The 23,463-nt window shown below is 42.7% G+C and overlaps 1 protein-coding gene across 1 annotated transcript in view; it reads left to right on the forward strand.

The window, feature by feature from the left end:
• Positions 1–23,463, forward strand: part of LOC149431453 (proteinase-activated receptor 1-like) — an 86,117-nt gene that overhangs the window by 36,352 nt on the left and 26,302 nt on the right. Inside the window, exons 4-6 of the mRNA XM_089665591.1 lie at positions 24–81; positions 994–1,161; positions 23,305–23,331. Coding sequence (XP_089521717.1) covers positions 24–81; positions 994–1,161; positions 23,305–23,331 — 253 coding nt within the window. The remainder of the gene's footprint in view (positions 1–23; positions 82–993; positions 1,162–23,304; positions 23,332–23,463) is intronic.

A 23,463-nucleotide genomic window follows, 5' to 3' on the forward strand; every position in this document is an offset into this window, starting at 1 on the left:
TTTCTTTAATGTTCTTCTTGCAGGATGAGTATGACAGTTTGTTTTCCCTGTTGTACATTGACATTTCCATCAAGAGAAAAGGTAACATGCCAAAAAATGTAAACTGTAAGGATATTTTAACAACAAATTAAACTTGTCCGCACAGTGTTCAGATGTAAATGTACTAGTCCAAGTGTAAGGGCCATTCCATGGTTCCCAGGTATGCAAACTTGTAGTGGTGACTATGAGGAGTTCTCACAATACCTGCCCTGAGATCCAGGGTCTGCATATCTGCTGTGCCTATTATGAGGAGTTCCACCATCCCTACACAGAGTTCCCAGCTCTACATACCTGCTGTGCTCATGGGGGACATTTTTATGACACCCACAGTCATGTTCACCACTGTTGGTGCATGTTCTCACCCTACCTATCCCCGATAATTTCTGTACAAGTATCATTGTTATCTATGTGCAGAACTGCTCTCTGTGTACTGAGTCCCTGTGTCCTAGTCCATTTCCTGCTCAGCATTATATACTAGCAGTCTGGTTTTTATCTAAGACCATCTACACCCAGTATTCACCCCGGACACAGTAACCCCATACAGGTTGTATCTTTGCCTAATATTATATTCTTGAGTACTAGTCTTAGTCTTGTTCCTTTCATCCATTTTCATTAGTCCCTACTATAATCAGTTGGTCCATGGTGTTATGGCCTAAACTGCCTTCTGTCCATACACTAATCTAGGCAGGATTACAACCATTTTCCTTGATAACCCTACTTCTATTTTTTTCATTGTTTGTTTGGGAAATGCTCCTTATGATCCTCAGCTGGGCTGCCTTACAAATCAGTATATTAGTCTAGGCAGGTATAGCATCGTTCTCTTTGTATCCCAGCTCTAGCCATGTCCAGCCTTGTTTCCTATGTACAGTATACCATCCCCTGACCACACATCATTTTGTCTTCTTATACTTGTCAGTCACGATCAGATATAAACTGTCTATTTTTGCTTTACAGAGGAGAACTTCATAGGTAAATATGTGTTTAGAGAAGCCATGGTTACCCCATTCGGACAATCATTTACCAGTCAAGAAATTAAATTTAGGGTTAGTCCTGAGGTGAGCGTTGTGTTGGTGGATGTCGAGGTTCAGGCCTATGAACTGGAAGGGGACAATTTTGGAAGAGGTAAGTCACTCTATAGGATGACAATATCAACATTCATTATTTAGTATTTTTTCCACAGTAAAAATATATTAAACATTTTTCATGGTTACAAAATAACCTTGTACAAGAAACAGTACCACATCTCCGTTACAGCACAGGAAGGTAGCAAAATGGAAGACATGCGACATACAGAGTCCTCATGAGATTATATCACATAACAGTCAATACAGCAAAACACAGATGAGAAATATCACCATTACATTCATAGATAAACTTAGCATTATAAATAAAAAGGGGGAGGTGAGGGGCAAGATCAGGTAGAGTTTATCCATGTGGGCCAGATTTTATCATGCTTAGTTGGACAATCTCTCATCATATACAGCAAATGATACATAGAGAGCAGAACACCAGTCATTATAAGATGGAGGGGTAGGGCGTTTCTATTTGAGCAGGATCTCCCATCTATAATAATAAAATACATAAAGAATTAGAAGTTTGTTATGCTTTTGAATACAAAGATTGTTATGAATACCCAGTAATAGCACAAAAGGGTTTTAGGGGTGGGCCGATACCACTGCCAACTTTTTCGCAACCTGTTTTAAAAAACCAAGCAACAGTGCCATATCATATGATAGAAGGTACCGGTGTCACTTTGATATTTATTACAAAGAGGAGAAAGGGCTGGGTTGATAGGATGTAACTTCTGGGGACTGTAATATTATATTCTATGGGGAAATTTCAATAGGACAAATTTGTCTCTAGCAGAGATCATCAAATGAATGTATCAAGTCACCCCGTCCTCTCACTCTTCCTCTGATATAGCTGGTATATGGCTCATCCACTTTTGGAACAGAGATCTTAGAGGCCATGATGAGTTAAGAAGAGGGCATATATAGAAGAAATTTGTTTTTGGAGACCAGGCGTTCTCAGAGATTCAAGGGGATACTGCTGGAGAGATAGTGAGTGAAGAAATCAAACTCTAACAGTATGCCTAAGGTGGAGATATTAGAAGAAACTCTGGTTTGGAAGCCCATAGTCCTCTTTCAGAGAATTATTGGTATGGAGTTTACCCACTTGGAAAAGTTGGTTACCCACTCTCTACCAGACAAAAGGGTCAGGGTGAATAGTTAAAGAATAAGCATAAGGGGTGCATGCGCGACCGGCTCCTGGATGGCCACAAGTTGAACTCCACTCCGTCCACCCGCCAGAGCTGACGCGGCACACACCGGCACCGAGGGACACCACTATCCCAGGGAGTAAGATAAGAGGTATACTTACCTCAATACCCATGCCACGCTGCCACAAAACCCCTGGATCACCAGGGAAACTCACTGACTTCTTCTCCCCTGTCACGGCCGGATTCCAAGATAGCGCCGGTGGCAGCACTGAGAACTGCGGCAGTCATGAGGGGGATCACACAGCTCAGCCCATGGATGCCAGGCTACACTATCCACTATACCCTAGGGACCCTGGTGAGTCTTCTCCTCTTCTGTCCCCTACTATGCGCAGCCCTGTTAAGTCCAAGCCACGACTGAACATAGACCCCACAACTGACCACCAGACCCTCAGTCAACCACCCCCTCACTTCAACACTGACATACCAGGGATGGAAACGTTCCCTGCATCAGACCAGCCGCTCACGGAGAGAAGCATGAAAAACAAGCTATTATCACTTAGGCAGACCCTACAGAGCAACCTACAGTCATTAGTTCAGATTACATCCGTGGTCCAAAAACATGAGTGTAGATTACAACATATTGAATCCAAAATGGAAGACATAATTGTAGCGCATAACGATCTGATTGACGCGCATACTGACCACACAACCGAGATTGAACAAATAAATCTGAAGCTAGCAGATCTAGAAGGTCGATCACGACGAAACAACATCAAATTCAGAGGTATTCCTGAAAACATTTCTAATGAGGCATTACTATCCTATACAGTTGTGGCCAAAATTATTCAACCCCCAATGCTGTAAAGGGGTTTAGGGACTATAGTGTACATTTGGAATTGTATTCAGAATCAAATCCTACAAGGACGTTGTAACTACCCAAATGCAACTAAAATGACATCAATTGTTTATGTAATACAGTAGTAAATGGTTCTTATGTGGTTTCTTCATTGCCACAATTATTCAACCCCTTAAAGACTACCACTCTGAAGAACAGAGGTTCATACAGGTGCTTTCCATCAGGTATTGAAAACACCTGTGGATGTCACCGAGCAGCAATCAAGCATAATAAGCACCAATTAGGCAGCTTTAAAATGACTGTGATACTCAGCTCCTTCTAGACATTTACTGGTGTGGTTACAAACATGGTGAAGGCAAGAGAATGGTCCAGGAAGACAAGAGAAGAGGTGATTTCTCTTCACAGGAAGGGCAATGGCTATAAGAAGATTGCAAAGATGTTAAACATACCAAGAGACACCTTAGGAAGCATCATTCGCAAATTCAAGGCAAAGGGCACTGTTGAAACGCTACCTGGTCGTGGCAGAAAGAAGATGCTGACTTCGACTGCTGTGCGCTACCTGAAGCGTAGAGTGGAGAGAAGTCCCCGTGTGACTGCTGAGGAACTGAGAAAAGATTTGTCAGATGTGGGTACAGAAGTTTCAGCCCAGACAATAAGACGCACACTGCGTAATGAAGGCCTCCGTGCCAGAACTCCCAGGCGTACCCCCTTGCTGTCTCCAAAGAATAAGAAGAGTCGACTGCAGTATGCCAAAAGCCATGTGGACAAACCACAAAAGTTGTGGGATAGTGTTCTGTGGACTGATGAAACAAAATTAGAACTGTTTGGGCCCATGGATCAACGCTATGTTTGGAGGAGGAAGAACAAGGCCTATGATGAAAAGAACACCTTGCCTACTGTGAAGCATGGTGGAGGGTCAATCATGCTTTGGGGCTGTTTTGCTTCTGCAGGTACAGGGAAGCTTCAGCGTGTGCAAGGTACCATGAATTCTCTTCAGTACCAGGAGATATTGGATGGAAACGTGATGCAGTCCGTCACACACCTGAGGCTTGGGAGACGTTGGACCTTTCAACAGGACAATGATCCCAAGCATACCTCCAAGTCCACTAGAGCATGGTTGCAGAGGAAAGGCTGGAACATTTTGGAGTGGCCATCGCAGTCACCAGACTTAAATCCGATTGAGAACCTCTGGTGGGACTTAAAGAAAGCAGTTGCAGTGCGCAAGCCTAAGAATGTGACTGAACTGGAGGCCTTTGCCCATGAAGAATGGGCGAAGATACCCGTAGATCGCTGCAAGACACTTGTGTCAAGCTATGCTTCACGTTTAAAAGCTGTTATAACTGTAAAAGGATGCTGTACTAAGTACTAAGATTGAATGTCACTTGGGGGTTGAATAAAACTGATAATGCTGTGAGCACAGAAAAGACATTTGTGGTTATTTCATTATAACTGTTATGTTATATTTGTCTGACCTACAAGTGCCTCTTTAATGTAAATGTAAGCAAGATGACTGAATGATCAAAAGCAATGTCAAACTGGCCAAAACACTCAATTTCAGTGGGGGTTGAATAATTTTGGCCACAACTGTATACAGCAGTATGTAAAATACCTCATCCCGTCTGCATCAGATTTGGAGCTAGCCATAGACAGGGCTCACCGACTACCCAAACCGTCATTTCTAGCTGCAACAATCCCAAGGGATGTTCTGGCACGCATACACTTCTATCATATCAAGGAAAAAATTATGTCAGCAGCCAGAAATCCGCACTCACTCCCGCCATCACACGCCAATATCCGGCTATTTGCGGACCTATCCAAGGCTACGCTCCTTAACCGTGAAAAGATGATCACTATCACCAAAGCTTTATGAAACCACGGTATAAACTACCAATGGGGGTTTCCAACTAAACTTACCGTTAAACAACATGGTAAAATATTCACAATTAAAAACCTAGAAGCGGGCCTGGATTTACTGAAGGCATGGAACATACTACCTACAGATCCTCCACACCCCAATCACACTAATCTCCAACAAATGGAGGCAGAATGACGCTGACTATACACTCCCTATTCATATACTTTCAACGCTCCACCTTGGGTGCTACACCACATCCCACTAATCTCTGGCGATCGGTCCTATCTAAAAAATATTTTGGTTATCAGATAATGTTTGGCATGACCTTTTTTACGGTCAAAGCCTTCCCAAACCCCCCAGTTTTGAAGTAGCCATTTTGCTATTTATGTTGCTTGCGTTCTATGCAGGCCTTTTTTATCTTGTTCCACCCTCTTCCCTTCCTCTTCCACCGAACTCACCAGTCGATCAACTACACCATTCCTTCATCTGAAATTCACAAAACTTTATGGAATACCCGTCTTAATCCGTCGATCGAACCAAGAACACACCTTCACAATCTCAAAACTCGCTGCCACACGGCTTTCATCTTCCATCCACACCCTTCTCAAGCAACACCTTGACCCTTCCACAAACCTCAGAATCGCCTTATGATTAATATAACATCATTCAATGTTCGGGGATTAAATTCACCCTTTAAGAGACTGATGCTTCAAAAAGAAACTCGAAAGCTTCAACCCGACATCCTCTTTTTACAAGAAACGCATTTTGCAACAACCATGGCCCCTAAACTACAATTACACTGCTTCTCACACATCTTTATGGCTTCCAACTCCAAAAAAAAAAAAAACAACAGTGTCATTACAGCTATAAAGGACTCTGTTCAGTTCCGTTACATATCCGAATTAGCTGACCCGCAAGGCCGATACCACGTTCTAATTTGCCACATAAATGACATTCCCTACACTCTGGTGAACGTTTATGGCCCCAACAATAACCAACTCCAATTCTTCCACATCTCTATGCCACCATCTCTGCCCAAAAACAAGGCAGACTTCTCATTGGTGGGGACTTTAACCTGGTTGTCAACCCACTCCTAGACTCATCCTCTAACAGAAGATCCCCAAAACAAAATTTCAACCGATTCCTAAACGACCACGACCTCTATGACATCTGGAGATGTCAACACGGCGACGAAAAAGACTACACCTACTTCTCCCCTGCTCACCTATCTTATTCCAGAATTGACTTTTTTATCACGGATAAATGGACACTACAACATGCAATATCATCCAAAATCGGAACCATAACCTGGTCGGACCATGCTCCAATCAACATAACTTTAGACGACAATCAACGCTCTACAATTCCTCCTATATGGAGACTGAACTCTACAATTCTCAAAAACTCAGAAAACCAAAAATACCTACTGGAAGCACACAACCACTTCTTCGATTACAATCATACACCGGACATTTCTATAACTACTCTATGGCCCGCATACAAAGCTTACATAAGGGGTACTCTTATACAATTAAACTCCCGACTTAATAAACAACGATTCTAACAAATTGACCAACTTATAAATTCCAGAAAAATAAATGAATAAAAAGAACCCAAATGCCTCTACCTCTAACTCTTTAATGGCAGACAGAAATAAACTGAGACTACTATTACTCCACAAATATGACCTCAACCTTCAAAAGACAAAGTCACAATTCTATTCCTAAATAATAAGGCAAACTCACTCCTCATTAAAATAATTAAACAAAGACGGCTTAAATCCAAGATCACTTCAATCCAACACCCCTCCACTCACACCTCACTTACAAATCCACAAGACATAGCTAATGCTTTTGCAAATTATTAGCAAAACCTATATAATATTAAAGACGACCCGGACCAGGGGCGGACTGACAACTCATGGGGCCCCCGGGCAATTGGGGATCATGGGACCCCTGTGTCCTTACCCATACTCAAAAAAGCCTATGAAAAAGGTACCAGGGGCATCTCATGGAGCCCCCTACTGACCCCGGGCAGATTCCAAATGGTCAGTCCGCCCCTGACCCGGACACAACCCAACCGACTACCGCATCCATACTCAATTTCCTGGCAACCACTAATCTTCCCCAACTCACCACTGCACAACTCAAGTAGATATCTGCACTGATATCTTCCACAGAAATAGAGAAAACCATAAAAACGTTACCTCTCCACAAATCTCCAGGAAATGACGGTTTCACAAACGAATACTATAAAATATATGCCCCCAACCTTGCTCCATGGTTGTCCGCTCTTTTTAACCATGCTGCCTCCTCAGGACAATTCCCCAAGGGGATGCTACAATCTATAATCACAACTATTCCCAAACCTGGTAAAAACCACCAAATATTCCAGAATTACAGACCAATCTCACTGTTAAATACGGACATCAAACTCTATGCCAAAATAATTGCCCAGAGGTTACTCCCCCACCTCCCTACGTTAATCCACCCAGAACAAGTGGGATTTATCCCTGGTCGACAAGCACCAGACGCCACCAGAAGACTTATATCACTTATACATAAACTTGAAACCACCAGACAACCTTCCTTACTCCTATCTCTAGATGCTGAAAAAGCATTCGATTGGATACATTGGCAATTCATGAAACTCACACTTCAAAAATTTGGTATCACAGACTGGATGTTATCGGCCATTCTATCCCTTTACTCCAACCCTTCAGCCAGAGTTCTAACTAACGGCACACTTTCTCAAACCTTTCATATATCCAATGACACTAGACAAGGCTGCCCCCTGTCTCCCATAATTTTTGCTTTACTTATCGAACCCCTAGCATCCAAACTTAGAGATGACCCAGCATTCTCAGGCATTACACAGCTCAAAAAAGAGCACAAAATTAGCCTTTTCGCTGACGACATCATTCTGATGCTTACCAACCCCTTCAAATCTCTCCAAATGATCCACGTACATCTCCACAACTACTCAAAAGTCTCATATTATAAACTCAACAAGCCCAAATCCTCTATATTAAATCTCTACACACCAGAGAAAACCCAAAAACTACTAACCAAACACTTCCCGTTCTCCTGGGAACAACAAAGCATCCCCTACTTGGGGATCAAACTCACCACCACAACTGACCAACTATACTGCACTAATTATAAAACGCTACTTGAATCCATCCGTCAGGAACTCAAAAACCTACACACATCAACCCTATCAACACTGGGGAGAGTGGCAACTTTAAAAATGTGTATATTATTCAAGATCCTTTACATATTCCGCACTCTCCCCATTCGAGTTCCCAATATCTTCTTCTCCAAATTACAAACAACTCTTACCAAATTCATGTGGAACTCGAAAAGACCCAAATGCACTTCAAACCTATTAATACGCCCAACATACAGAGCAGGAGCAGGTCTTCCTCATCTAAAATCATACTACCACGCCTCGCTATTAGACCAGATCTATTTCTGGTGGCACCCAACTACTGAAAAAACATGGTCCACCATGGAAACGACCCCTTACCTCCCACCTACACCTGATAAAATGCTGTTCCTACCACAAACTTTGCATCACCAAATCATATCCAACCATCCATGCACAGGAGCCTCCCTTCAAGCCTGGCATGATCTTCTAACACTCAATGAAACAGATACCAGACAAATTCCTATCCCAATTACAGCTCTACGATACATCACTCCTGCTCTAAACCTACTACAGTGGGAAAACCAAGGCATCTCACACATTCGAGACATCTATACAAACAATAAACTAGACCTCTTCTCAACACTTCAAGAAAAATTTCAACTCCCTAATATGGAATCCTTCACTTACCTGCGTGTAGCGCACTCTCTGCAAAAAATCAACATTCCACATACAATAGCAATTCTTACCACTGCACTCAACTTCTTACAAAACCACACTACCCAAAAAAAGGAATATCAACCTTCTACTTGCTCATAACCAATGCTCACTACACTCTAAAAACGACTTCCCTAACCTCCTGTGAGACTACCTTTGCACGACTGATACAACCACACACAAGGGAAAGAACCTTCTCTATCACCTACAAAGCCTCCAGAGTGGCTCCCACTGGGAATCATACATGAAAATTCTACAGCAATGGTATTTAACTCCTGCTAAACTCTCCCTATTCTACTCTCAACATTCCCCCAACTGTTGGAGACAATGCGGAGAAGTAGGATCCACTTTCCACATACTATGGGCTTGTAAATCGCTCAAATCTTACTGAAACAAAGTATTCCAATTGCTCTCTTCAGTCACTGGAGCCCCAGTGACACCGAACCCAGCTCTTGCACTCCTACACATAGGAATTGATAAATTTCCTGCCGACTCCCACACCATCATCACCCATACATTAACAGCCGCCAAAACCAACATTGCTAAACTGTGGAAATCATCCAAAACTCCCTCTCTTACAAATCTCCTTACTGACCTTAATCTCCAATGAGAGATGGAAAAAAGATCAGCCTTTCACAATTCCTCATACCAAAAATTCAAGTACCAATGGTCTCGATGGTTAAAAAAACCCAATTGTACTATAAACTGATATCCATATAACCATACCATACTAAAAATATGCAATTGACTGGTGTCCAGTTCTTCTCCCCCCAGTTACCCTTCCCCCCCTCCCCCTTTCCCTCTCTCCCTTCTCCTACCCCTCACCCACTTTATGTAGAATAGTTTACTTAACCTTGGTTCACACCACTCCAAGAATACCTCTCAGGTAAACAGGCCTACCTCTTTGCTGCCCCTAGCCACTTGGTGGAGAATCTACTATCTATATACCTTGATGTACCTATTGTGAACCACATCAATGTACCATATAATGTCATGTTGAAAATCTTTTAATAAAAAATATTTAACCATAAAGAATAAGCATAGGGCTGTTCCATAGAGAGGTACGCGAGTACCAGAATTCAGGAATTAGGTACCAGTTGATATTTCCTGAATTCTGTAAATGTAGAGCAGGTCAGCATGGATGCATGTCTATCCAGGGCAACAGGGTGGACTCGAACCAAGTTATCTTAATACAAGGGTAATGCTTGAAATTATTAAAGGTCTGTAGGGTGGCCATCAAGGAGAACTGCACATCAGTCAAATACAGCAACACATCATCTGCATACAAAGATAGTATATTTTCCAATGACTCCACCCAAAAATCATGAATATTAGGCCAGAGGTTCCATAGCCAGTGCAAAGAAACCTGTAGAGAGGGGACAGCCTTGCCTCCAACCTCTATGGAGGGTAAAAGGAGTTGAAAGGACATTGTTATGTAGCATTTTACCTGCATCTTCAGGTCATGGTAATCTGATCTCAGCATTGCGGATGGATCACCAAACTTTGGAGAAGTTATTTATTATATGTCTTCTTCCTTTATTAACATTTGCTTTTCATGACATAATTAAGTTGGTTTTATATTATTGTAAACCTTAAGGCAATTTTTATGGTTTTGAATAGATTGGAGAGGGATTAGAGCCCCTGTCAGGGTTTCACTGGCATCTGTGAGATTTATAGATGTGGTTATAGTAGATGTCTATGTTTTCAATTACACATGGTAAAACCTCATTTACATCCACAGCTAATGGTAATAGTTAGTTGATTGAATTGTTTCTAGACTTCAGTGCGCAATATGTTATCTACAGTATATTATAGAATGCCCCTGTGGTCTACAATATGTTGTACGTAATATGCAAATGTTATGGAAACGTCTAAATAACACAGGTTCAGTATACACACAAACTTCTAAAAAAATAGTCTATCTAAACATTTTTCACAATACCATATGAATGACCCAATAGCATTCTGTACTACGTCTATCCAATCAATTCCAAATTCTATGGAGTACAATAGATTTACTAATTTGTGAAACTCTGAAATTGATGTGGATCTATAAACGAGGTACATTATTTCTGGGTGATCTTAATAAGAGTTTCTATTAAAATAAAATGATTTAATGTACAGCGCTGAGCGAACCATTGGCGCTTTATAAATACTGTATAATAATAATAATAATAATTTATTATATTGAACCTATTTATCACCCTGTTATGGCTCTATACAGTCATGGGCAAAAAAATATTGGCACCCTTGCATTTCTGTCAGGTAATGCACATCTTCAAATAGGTCATTCACCCTCGGTGTCTATTAGAAACTACACAAAAGACACCTTTACACTAACATCATCGCGCCATTGTGTTTAAATTGTAAATATAAGCATTGTGTGCTGCTATGAATAATAATACACTGTAAATAATAATACATTGTGATAAACCAAATAACCACAAATAATAGCGCAACCCTAAACCAAATCAATAAATAAATAAAATGATATATACAATATATTAATAAATTAATATATCCACCACCATGTGTGTGCAATAAATTAATCAGTGCAAAAATCATATATAGGAAGTCCACATATAATCCATTCAGAAAAGTCCATATATTGTTGAATATGATCCTCAATAAATGAAGCAATGAGATCCTCCTTCACCAATGTGATATTCAGTGCACAAAACACCCCATCAAATTGCACACTCACCACAAACTGGTGATAAACCAGCATATCTTTAAATATCCAGCATTCCACCACTGAGCTCCAGCTTAAAGAAATCCTCACATTTGAATGAATAAAAAGAATACTCGTCATTGTGCAGTATCATCCAGCAAATTTATTAAGATAACAAACCCTCCATTAAAACCGCACTCACAATGAGTTTGAAAATATACAGCATTTGTTAACAATCAGAGCCACATGCTCTCTCTCCAGCGTAAATGAATTAAATTAAGAGACAGTTTAAGGTCAGGGTTCTTGAACATTTGAGGAATAGTAGTAAGGGTTATAAGTACCACAGTGTATCCTTACACTTTAAGAAACATCATAATTGTGATCCAACTAATATAACATTTTGTGCCATAGAATCTATTCCTAAAGCTTGGATGGGATCTAACAGAATTAGGGAGCTATCAAAATGTGAAACCAAATGGATATATTTAACTGAAGCTTTATCTCCCAAGGGATTGAATGTTGAACTAGACTTAAATTGTTTCATTAGTGATGCATAATTTTATTTTATTTTAATTTTATTTAATTAGTTTATCTCATTGATTTATGTATTTTATTAATGTATTTTATTATAGCATTTAATGTATAATTGTGGTTATAATTATGTTGATTGTTATTCCATTTATATGTATTGATATTGCACTGTTACTATACTATTTGCATACAAGATGGTGCTGTTGTAATGAGGTAGTCCTTTGTATATACATTGGATTGTGCATACTAATGGAATTACACCTTCAGGTGTTTTATTGATTGGGCCAATTAGAAAGGAGGCGGCTCTTTAAGAGCACGCTAATGTCAGGGCTCCAGGTATGACCAGAGGGGTGTGGACTGACACAGGGAAACTCAGGCTTCAGATATGGTATAAACAATATGATTTATTAAGACTAACAATACAAAACGCAGTGCAAAACTAAACATAAACACAGTGCAAACAAACCAAACCACCCACCGATAACAATACATACAATACAAAGAGTAGTCAGGCAGGCCGGGTCAGTAGCAAATGGGCAAACGGAATACCAGGAACAGGCGGGAGAGTGGTAGGGGTCACAAGCTGGGTTCAGTAACTCACGGGCAGCGCGGTACAGAGGGTCGGGCAGAGAATGGTCAGGGTCACAAGCCGGGGATCAAGCAGGAGAAGTCAGCAGAGGTCAGGATCAGGCAGGGTCAGCAACAAGTCAGACAGGAACAGGAATACAGGATACAAGGTACAGGGGCCCATGGAAAAACACACACCAAGGCCCTGACTTTAAGTCTGGCCATTCCTTAAATACAACCCCTGCAATCAGCTTCAGATGTTTGGCTGATTGCAGGGGTGAGTCTCTGATTGCTGAGAGCACCCGCTGGCCAGCCCTGGTACTGAAGCCCACAAGGCAGGTGAGTCCCACCATTATTTGCAAGTCCATTCCTGACAGCTCCACGCACTGCATACCACTCCCTCAGAAGAAGTCGTATGACGGAACGCATTAGGGCGTGGCTAGCCGGTGACATCACCACGCACGCTGATTCCCATGTCCGGACCACGTGATTGCACCATCGCCATCTTGGTTGCAGGCAGGCTGGTGAGAAGCTGGAGAGAGAGCATGTGGCTCTGATTGTTAACAAATGCTGTATATTTTCAAACTCATTGTGAGTGCGGTTTTAATGGGGGGTTTGTTATCTTAATAAATTTGATGGATGATACTGCACTATGGTGAGTATTCTTTTTATTCACATGTACTATTTGGAAATGTGAGGATTTCTTTAACCTCCCAGGCGGTATTCCTGAGTGTAGCTCGGGGTAAAGTTTCAGTACCACAAACGGTAACCCTGAGCTACACACGGGAATACCATGTGGCGCTGCTCCGCGATCCCTCGATCACTTACCTTGTCCTGCGCTCCCGCGATGCCCCTCCTGCAGTGTCCCTGGCAATGTAATACGGCGGATGCCGGCATCTGTCTTCTGGGTTCCGTCCCCTGCGAGTGTTGGGACGTACAGGGAACGGAACGGCGGTAAATTTGAAAATGACAAAAAGTGACATTCACTAAAATCACATAGTAAAACCTTACTGTATCAAACCATTTCACATACATTTTGTCCCGAGTGCTTTGTCCGGCGCCCTGCCTGCATTTTTACTGTTCTTATTGCCTGGAAATTGAGAAACGTCCATGGTGACCAAAAAGCGTCACTTTAGGTCAAAAGCGGTTTTAGAACCGGCTAGAGAACAGCGATAGTAAATCAGAACCACTTGCAGAATTGAGTGATAATGATTTGAGGGGGAAATTTGTCATTAGACACTGAAAACAATTTTGCAGCGATGTGCAAATTTGGCGCTATATTTTAAATTTCAGTGTTTTTGGTTTGATTTATATTATTGAATTAAATTTATTATTATTATTATTATATTATTATTTTTTATGATTATTTATTAAATTATAATTTATGATTTCATGTTTCAAGTTTTCTCCTACCCGGGATGTTTACTAGGCTCTTGTTCGCACAGATTTCAGTGAGTTATTCCTAAGAATTACAGGCCTACAATATAAAACGCCAAATTTCCATGCAAAATAATGGTACCGCTTTCAGCACCAAAAATCTGAAATAATCCTACCGCCAGGGAGGTTAAGCTGGAGCTCAGTGGTGGAATGCTGGATATTTAAAGATACGCTGGTTTATCACCAGTTTGTGGTGAGTGTGCAATTTGATGGGGTGTTTTGTGCACTGAATATCACATTGGTGAAGGAGGATCTCATTGCTTCATTTATTGAGGATCATATTCAACAATATATGGACTTTTCTGAATTGATTATATGTGGACTTCCTATATATGATTTTTGCACTGATTAATTTATTGCACACACATGGTGGTGGATGTATTAATTTATTAATATATTGTATATATCATTTTATTTATTGATTTGGTTTAGGGTTACGCTATTATTTGTGGTTATTTGATTTATCACAATTTATTACTATAATGCACCACTTCGCCCAGAAAATTGTTGCAATTATAAATGTTTCGGAATTCTCATGTTTATTTTAGTTTGTTTGCATTGGTATGACACAAAAAAGTGGAGAAACAAAAAGCAAAATCTGATACATTTCACACAAAACTCTGAAAATGGACTGGATAAAATTATTGGCACTCTCAATTTAATATTTGGTAGCGCACCCCTTGGAACAAATAACTGAAATCAATTGCTTCCTGTAACCATTAATGTGTTTCTTACACCTCTCTACTGAAATTTTCGACAACTCTTTTTTTCTCCAAATACTCTTTGGCTCTTAGATTGGAAGGGTTCCTTTTCCCAGCTTCTGTTCTGAGATCTCTCCACAGGTGCTCTGTGTTATTGAGATCTGGACTCACTGCAACCAGTACAGTTCTCTCCAGCACTTTGTCTGGAACCATTTCTGGGGGCTACTTGGCAGGGCAGCTTCAATCCCTCCATGTGTATTTCCCCTCTGAACTATCACCTTTTTGACATGTGCTTTAGGTCATTGTCCTGCTGTAAGACCCATGACTGCTGATGGAGACCCAACTTTCTGACACCGGGCCCTACATTGCTCCCCAGAATTCTTTGGTAGTCTTCAGATTTGATAATGCCATGCACACAATCAAGACATCCAGTGCCTGAAGCAGCAAAGCAAAACCAAAACATCAGTGATCCTCCACCAAGTTTGACTGTATGGACTGTATTCTTTTCTTTAACCCCTTGCCCTCCAGAGGATTTACCCCCCTTCCTGATCAGGCCATTTTTTGCATTACGGCGCTGTGTTATTTTAACTGACAATTGCACGGTCATGCAATGATGCAACCAAATGAAATTTGTGTCCTTTTTTCTCACAGACTGTGCTTTCTTTTGGTGGTATTTGATCACCTGTGCGTTTTTTACATTTTTTGCACTATAAAAAAAAAATAGACCGGCAATTTTGAGAAAAAAAACAATATTTTTGCTATTAAACATGTCTAGTAAAACAATTTAAAGAATCACAGTTTGTCATAAGTTTAAGCCAAAATGTGTTTTGCTATATATCTTAGCTAAAAAAAAATCCCAATACGTGTAAATTAATTGGTTTACATGAAAGATATAGCGTTTACAAATGGTGGTGTATATACCAACTTATTTCGGGACTGCGGGACTGTAGTGGGCATTCTGACACTGAGGGGGAACTAACTTGGTGTCACTGACATCCCCAGTGACACCAACACACTGATCAGTTAACTGTGTGCTGTTTTACTAGGGGCTGTGTGTTAGTGCTTCACTGTGAGCACACTGCTTTGCATGGCTGTGCCATACACAGCCATGCAAAGCAGTGTGCACGAGCTGACAGGGAGGACAACTGTTTTGTTTACAATCAGTTCTCTCCCCCCATTGGAGATGCTCGGCAATCACCGGGCGCTATTGTGTAATCACCTGTTGGGACCCGGTGATTAACAGACGCGGCTGTGATTGGCGGCGTGGGTAGGGTGCGCGCATGTGCCCCTTACCTGGAGATGCAAAATCACATATATATGCGTAACTTTGTGTATCCGTGCTGCCCTGTAGCAGTACTTCTGTATCAGTACTTCAGTACGGGAAATGGTTAAAGGCCTCATTTCTTTTTCTGAAAAAGCTGTCATTTTGTTTCATCTGTTCACACAGCACATTCTCCCAAAATAATTTTGGCTTCCTCAGGTAAGTTTTGGTAAACTCCAATCTGGCTTTTTTATGTTTCTGTGTCAGCAGTGGGGTCCTCCTGGGTCTCCTACTATAGTGCCCCTTTTCATTCATTCAGACTCCAGGTCCATGCCCACCTCTCTATTAGCAACACACCTTCATATGCCACTCCACAAAGTTGACCCCTCGAACCAGTCTCTGGACTGCTAAGTATAACATTTTTTTTCTATTCTGCACCCATATTTTATCTCTTAACATCAAGGATCTTAATTCTAACACCAGAAACACCTGGTGCTAAGGGGGTTTAGGCATTCTACAGCAGATATCATTTTTGTACAGAAGACTCATCTGAGAAAAACTGGTATGAGGGCATTTGCTTTTAAAGGCTTAAGGTTTTTTACCGGAATGTATTCAATTCTAAACTCTCCCTTATACAGGTGAAACTCAAAAAATTAGAATATTGTGCAAAAGTTAATTTACTTCAGTAATGCAACTTAAAAGGTGAAACTAATATATGAGAGAGACTCATTACATGCAAAGCAAGATAGTTCAAGCCGTGATTTGTCATCATTGTGATGATTATGGCTTACAGCTCATGAAAACCCAAAATCCACAATCTCAGAAAATGAGAATATTGTGAAAAGGTGCAATATTCTCGGCTCAAAGTGTCCCACTCTAATCAGATAATGAAGCCATAACACCTGCAAAGGGTTCCTGAGCCTTTAAATGGTCTCTCAGTCTGGTTCAGTAGGAATCACAATAATGGGAAAGACTGCTGACCTGACAGTTGTGCAGAAAACCATCATTGACACCCTCCATAAGGAGGGAAAGCCTCAAAAGGTAATTGCAAAAGAAGCTGTATGTTCCCAAAGTGCTGTATCAAAGCACATTAATAGAAAGTTATGTGGAAGGGAAAAGTGTGGAAGAAAAAGATGCACAAGCAGCAGGAATGACCGCAGCCTGGAGAGGATTGTCAGGAAAAGGCTATTCAAAAGTGTTGGGGACTTTCACAAGAAGTGGATTGAGGCTGGAGTCAGTGCATCAAGAGCCACCACACACAGACGGATCCTGGACATGGGCTTCAAATGTCATATTCCTCTTGTCAAGTCACTCCTGAACAAACAACGTCAGAAGCGTCTTACCTGGGCTAAAAAAAACCAGACCTGGTCTGTTGCTCAGTGGTCCAAAGTCCTCTTTTCTGATGAGAGCAACTTTTGCATCTCATTTGGAAACCAAGGACCCCGAGTATGGAGGAAGAATGGAGAGGCCCAAGGACCCAGAGTATGGTGGAAAAATGGAGAAGCCCAAAGACCCCGAGTATGGAGGAAGAATGGAGAGGCCCAAGGACCCCGAGTATAGAGGAAGAATGGAGAGGCACAAGGACCCCGAGTATGGAGGAAGAATGGAGAGGCCCAAGGACCCCGAGTATGGAGGAAGAATGGAGAGGCCCAAGGACCCCGAGTATGGAGGAAGAATGGAGAGGCCCGAGGACCCCGAGTATGGAGGAAGAATGGAGAGGCACACACTGCAAGATGCTTGAAGTCCAGTGTGAAGTTTCCACAGTCTGTGTTGATTTGGGGAGCCATGTCATCTGCTGGTGTTGGTCCACTGTGCTTCATTAAGTCCAGGGTCAACGCAGCTGTCTACCAGGGGATTTTGGAGCACTTCATGCTTCCTTCCGCAGACAAGCTTTATGGGGGGATGTTGACTTCATTTTCCAGCAGGACTTGGCACCTCCCCACACTGCCAAAAGCACCAAAACCTGGTTCAATGACCGTGGGATTACTGTGCTTGATTGGCCAGCAAACTCGCCTGACCTGAACCCCATAGAGAATCTATGGGGCATTGCCAAGAGAAAGATGAGAGACATGAGACCAAACAATGCAGAAGAGCTGAAGGCCACTATTGAAGCCTCCTGGTCTTCTATAATACCTCAGCAGTGCCACAGGCTGATAGCTTCCATGCCACGCCGCATTGAGGCAGTAATTGCTGCAAAAGGGGCCCAAACCAAGTACTGAGTACATATAAATGCTTATACTTTTCAGAGGTCCGATATTGTTCTATGTACAATCCTTGTATTATTGATTGCATGTAATATTCTCATTTTCTGAGATTGCGGATTTGGGGTTTTCATGAGCTGTAAGCCATAATCATCACAATGATGACAAATCACAGCTTGAACTATCTTGCTTTGCATGTAATGAGTCTATCTCATATTAGTTTCACCTTTTAAGTAGCATTACTGAAATAAATTAACTTTTGCACCATATTCTAAGTTTTTGAGTTTCACCAGTACTTACCTGAGCCCAATCTTGACCCAGCGATGTGAAGAAGAGCAGCTCTATCCCTTTTCATTGGCTCAAAGATAACAGTAGGAGCCATTGGCTCCCACTGCTGTCAATCACAGCCAGTGAGGAGGGAGCAGGAGATAGGGTGGAGCCACACTCTGTGTGTCAATGGACACAACAATCAGGGCTCTGGAGCAACTCTGCACAAGTGTCCCCACAGCAAGTGGCTTTCCATTGGGAAACTCAGCAGAGGGGAGGAGCCAAGAGCACTGTTGGGGACCCAGGAAGAGGAGGATTGGGTCTGCTGAGTACAAAACCATTGCACAGACCAGGTAAGTATAACATGTTTATTATGTTTAAAAAAATAAAGTTTACAATTACTTTAAGCATTTCCCCAAATCTATATAGCTTCTAATTCTAAGAAAAAAGCAGGTGTAGCAATCCTCATTAGAAAAAGGTTCTGCATGCCAATTTGAAAATTTCCCACTGACACCCTAGGCCAGTGATGGCGATCCTTTTTGAGCCCGAGTGCCCAAACTGCAACACAAAACCAACTTGATTATTCCAAAGTGCCAACACTGCAATTAAACCTGAATACTGAGGTTTTAGTTTAGAAAAAACAACTTGTACAATTGTCCGAACTAGATAACATCTTTTGTCTTAAAAGAAAAACACAATTACAGGGCTTTCAGTGATACAGATTTTGATGGGTAGCACTGATGGGTGACACTGCTGGGCACTGATAATCGGTGCCCTGATTTTTAGTGCAGATCTCCCCTGTCATCTGCCCATCTGCTGGTTATTGGCAGTACATTCTCTACACTGTGACAGCATGAAGAAGGACACATAGGACACAGCGATCACTGACAGCACCAGGTGTGCATCACTGGGGGTGCACAGGGGGCATGTTCTGGAAGGCCATATTTTGGCTATAGTGCAGTTGGCAAGTAGTTTTAATCTCACCTCCGATAGTGTCGGTGTGGCTTCCAACCAAGCAGCCTATTCCCATCCACACTGAACTCGTCACCCCTGGCCCCGGAGCAGTGTGGGAGCCGCTTCCTCTCATCCACGCCCATCCCTTGATATGTCACCCCTGGAGCCAGAGCCGTGTGGGAGCCGCTTCCTCTCATCCACGCCCACTCTGGCCCCAGAGACATGTGGGAGATGTAGTTTGATGGGAGGTATAGTGTGGACAAGATCTGGATGGCCGGTCTGTGTGCGCTCATCTTCTTCTTCATAGCGTGCCCACTGAAATGGCTCTACGCGCCAGCTCTGGCACGCATGCCGTAGGTTCATCATCACTGCCCTAGGCCATTCATTCTTAAAACAACATGGAAGACCACTGACCTTACCTTCTGTAATCTATACCTTCCCAATTCAAATCAAACAACCTTTCTGGCAATGGGCTACAAATATCTTTTCAGCTTTCAACACAAATCTCTATACTCTTGGTTACTGGTGGGATTCAAACATGTCCTATTCCTCCTGTATTAATAAACCCACAATCAACAAAAAAAAAAAATAAAAAAAATATATATATTTATATATATATCACTTTCCATAAAACATGCCTTGTTCAATGTGTGGAGAACAGCCCACGCGTTGGATGAGCTATTTACTTTTTACTCGTACCCTCACAAATCCCATTCGTGAATAGATTGCTTTTTGTTATTGCATCAGCACTGATTGTATGTAGAGGCCCCAACATTCACCCTATATCTTGGTCTGACCATGCGCCCATAACCCTTTCACTTTCACTTCATCACATGCCATTTAGATCATTTGTTTTTACTCAAACATGGACAACATGGACAAGTGCATATGTATCTGGATATCCAAGATAGCGTCCACGTCCGGAATGACATCACCAAGCCTCGCCCTGTCACTACGTGCCGACGCATTGCGTCACGATAACCACGTGACCCTGAAGAAGTCACGTGGTTATAGTGATGCAATGCGTCGGCACTTGGTGACAGGGCGAGGCGTTGTGATGTCATTCCGGACGCGGACGCCATCTTGGATATCCAGATACATATGCACATTCCCTTAGCAGTGGATCTTTGTGAGTTATAAGCATCTTCCATGTGAGTGGGCAATTTTATTCTTCATTAATAAAGCGGTTTGCAGTATTACACTATGGGAGGTCTGTTTTGTTGTTTATGACTCTCTGGTGAGATCGGGTACGGATTGGAGCCAGGTGACAGGAGACCATGGTGGAGACATTTGAACATCTAGAGGGGCTCATCAGCGGTTGTGACCATCCTGGTTTATGTGGATATTCCACAAAGTGAGTTGACCCTTGTGGTCGCATTAAGGAGGTGAGGAGGCACTTTGGCTGTTCATGGATATCACTTATAGAGTGTGGCACTTATGATCATCATCCACCATCCGTGTGTCTGTGTTCCTGCACCTCAGTAGAGCATTTGGACTAATATTTATACACAGTGTGGACTTTTTACACGTGTTATGTTCCCTTGAGAGGCATCACTTGTGTCACTATCACTTGATCCCCATATTGGGTGTTTGTTTTGTTGATGGTCACATGTGTGTATATGTCCTTAATCATTTATTTAGATGCACATAGCGCTACACCATTTTTTGCATTACTATTAAGAGCTTTGTGGTTGAAGTTAGGTGTTAGCTGCTTAGGAGAGGGCATCCATTTGCAGCACAGGAGGCCTTTCTTTTTCTTTGTGTAGAGGGGAGACTGTTGGACAGAGTAGCAGTGGAAGCGGCACTTGGAAGAATGAATGCAAAACCTTTGTCACAGTGCCGGAGTCCAAGAAGTAGCAGAGCCGGCAGTGGTTTCCCTAGCCTGTCCCTCATCATCAGAAACCTCTCCCTAGAGCTAAGAATGCTGCCCCTATCCAGCCTGGATCCTGTCCCTAGTATATTCATTTTGCAACTGTGTGCCAACTGCAGCAGGGCATTGCCCCTACTAAAGATGGCTGCTGAGATCATCCAGTGTTGCAGTGTCCTGTTGGATCACTGCTCCTCTGGTGACACCTAAGCAAGCTGAAGAAGAACTGTGTTCCTCTCACCCTCCATTTTCTCTGCACAGCGGTCAGCAACACAGCGCCATCTACAGAATGGAGGGTAAACTACACCTGCCTACAAGTGGAAAGAAAAAATGCCAGGTGTTAAAGGTTAATGAGTTTTAAAAATACAATGTAAAAGGAACTGTCACCGACACATACAGCATAATCAAAAAGGTACAAGAGGAGAGAGTATGCATATCTTAAAAAGAAATGTTATTTACACCATCTAAAACCAAGCGAAACATAATGTGATGAAATGTTAAGTTACAGCTGGAAAAAAATAGAACTCTGAATGGTTATATGTCTCTTTGGTAATTCCAGTTTTTAAAGACTGTGGATGTATAATCAAGTTTTTAGCCAGGACTTGGGGTTTTAGATGGTCAACGTCTGTGGTCAATGGAGGGTGGGGGCATTGGTGCTCTGTGGGGGGGGGGGGGGGGTAAGGGGACACCCAGTCCTCAGTTTGGGGAGAGAAGGGCACAGGTACTCTGTTAAGGGAGGGCACTGGTGTTCTGTGGAGGGAAAGAAGTAACACTGGTATGATGTGGAAGGAGAAGGGGGGCCATTGGTATGTTATGGAGGGAGAGAGGGTACTGATACTCTGTAGAAGGAAAGGAGGGGCACAGGTATGCTTTGGATGGAGAGGGGGCACTGGTACTCTGTGGAGGGAGAGGGGGCACTGGTACTCTTTGGAAGTGGAGGGGGCACTGGTACTCTTTAGAAGTGGAGGGGGTGCTGGTACTCCATGGAGGTGGAGAGAGCACTGGTATTCTGTAGAGGTGGAGGGGGCACTGGTACTCTGTGGAGGGAGAGGGGGCACTGGTACTCTGTGAAGGGGGAGGGGGCACTGGTACACTGTGGAGGGGGAGGGGGCACTGGTACTATGTGGAGGGAGAGGGTGCACTGGTACTATGTGGATGGAGAGGGGGCACTGGTACTCGGTGGAGGGGGCACTGGTACTCTGTGCAGGTGGAGGGGGCACTGGTACTTGGTGGAGGGGGTGCTGGTACTCTTTAGAGGGAGAGGGGGCACTGGTACTCTGTGGACGTGGAAGGGGTACTGGTACTCTGTGGAGGTGAAGGGGCACTGGTACTATGTGGAGGGAGAGGGAGCACTGGTACTATGTGGAGGTGAAGGGGGCACTGGTACTCTGTGGAGGTGGAGAGGGCACTGGTACTCTGTGGAGGTGGAGGGGGCACTGGTACTCTGTGGAGGTGGAGGGGGCACTGGTACTCTGTGGAGGGAGAGGGGGCACTGGTACTCTGTGGAGGGAGAGGGGGCACTGGTACTCTGTGGAGGGAGAGGGGGCACTGGTACTCTGTGGAGGGAGAGGGGGCACTGGTACTCTGTGGAGATGGAGGGGCACTGGTACTCTGTGGAGGTGGTGGGAGCACTGGTACTCGGTGGAAGGGGTACTGGTACTCTGTGGAGGTGAAGGGGGCCCTGGTACTATATGGAGGGAGAGGGGGCACTGGTACTCTGTGGAGATGGAGGGGCACTGGTACTCTGTGTACCTGCAGTACTAGGAAAATCTGTTCAGAAATTTGCCAGGACTGCAAAATTTAATACCCCCAAGTTTCACCTTGAACCCATGGCAGCAGTGCACCCATACTTCATCCCTATTTACTGATTATTATTCTTGAGGTTTCTAGAAAAAAAACCTAACATGGATAGTTGGAAGTTATATTTTTTAATTGAAAAAAATTGTTTAATAAAGAACTGAATTGTATGTCCTGATTGGATGATTCTCTGACATTATACTCTGATACTTTTGCAGATGACGATTCCACGTTTACCATCTTAGGTAAGGAAATCATCATACAATATTATTTCATGTTTAACAAATTACTGTTTTGACTTCAAATATGTCTACAAGTTGTTTTGTTTCTATCATTCTCCTATTTGCTTTAAAAGGTATAACTCTTTGCCCTGAGAT

Source organism: Staurois parvus, unplaced genomic scaffold (assembly GCF_062004578.1).
Source record: "Staurois parvus isolate SC_StPar_1 unplaced genomic scaffold, SC_StPar_1.0 ptg002256l, whole genome shotgun sequence".
Classification (NCBI taxonomy): Eukaryota; Metazoa; Chordata; class Amphibia; order Anura; family Ranidae; genus Staurois; species Staurois parvus.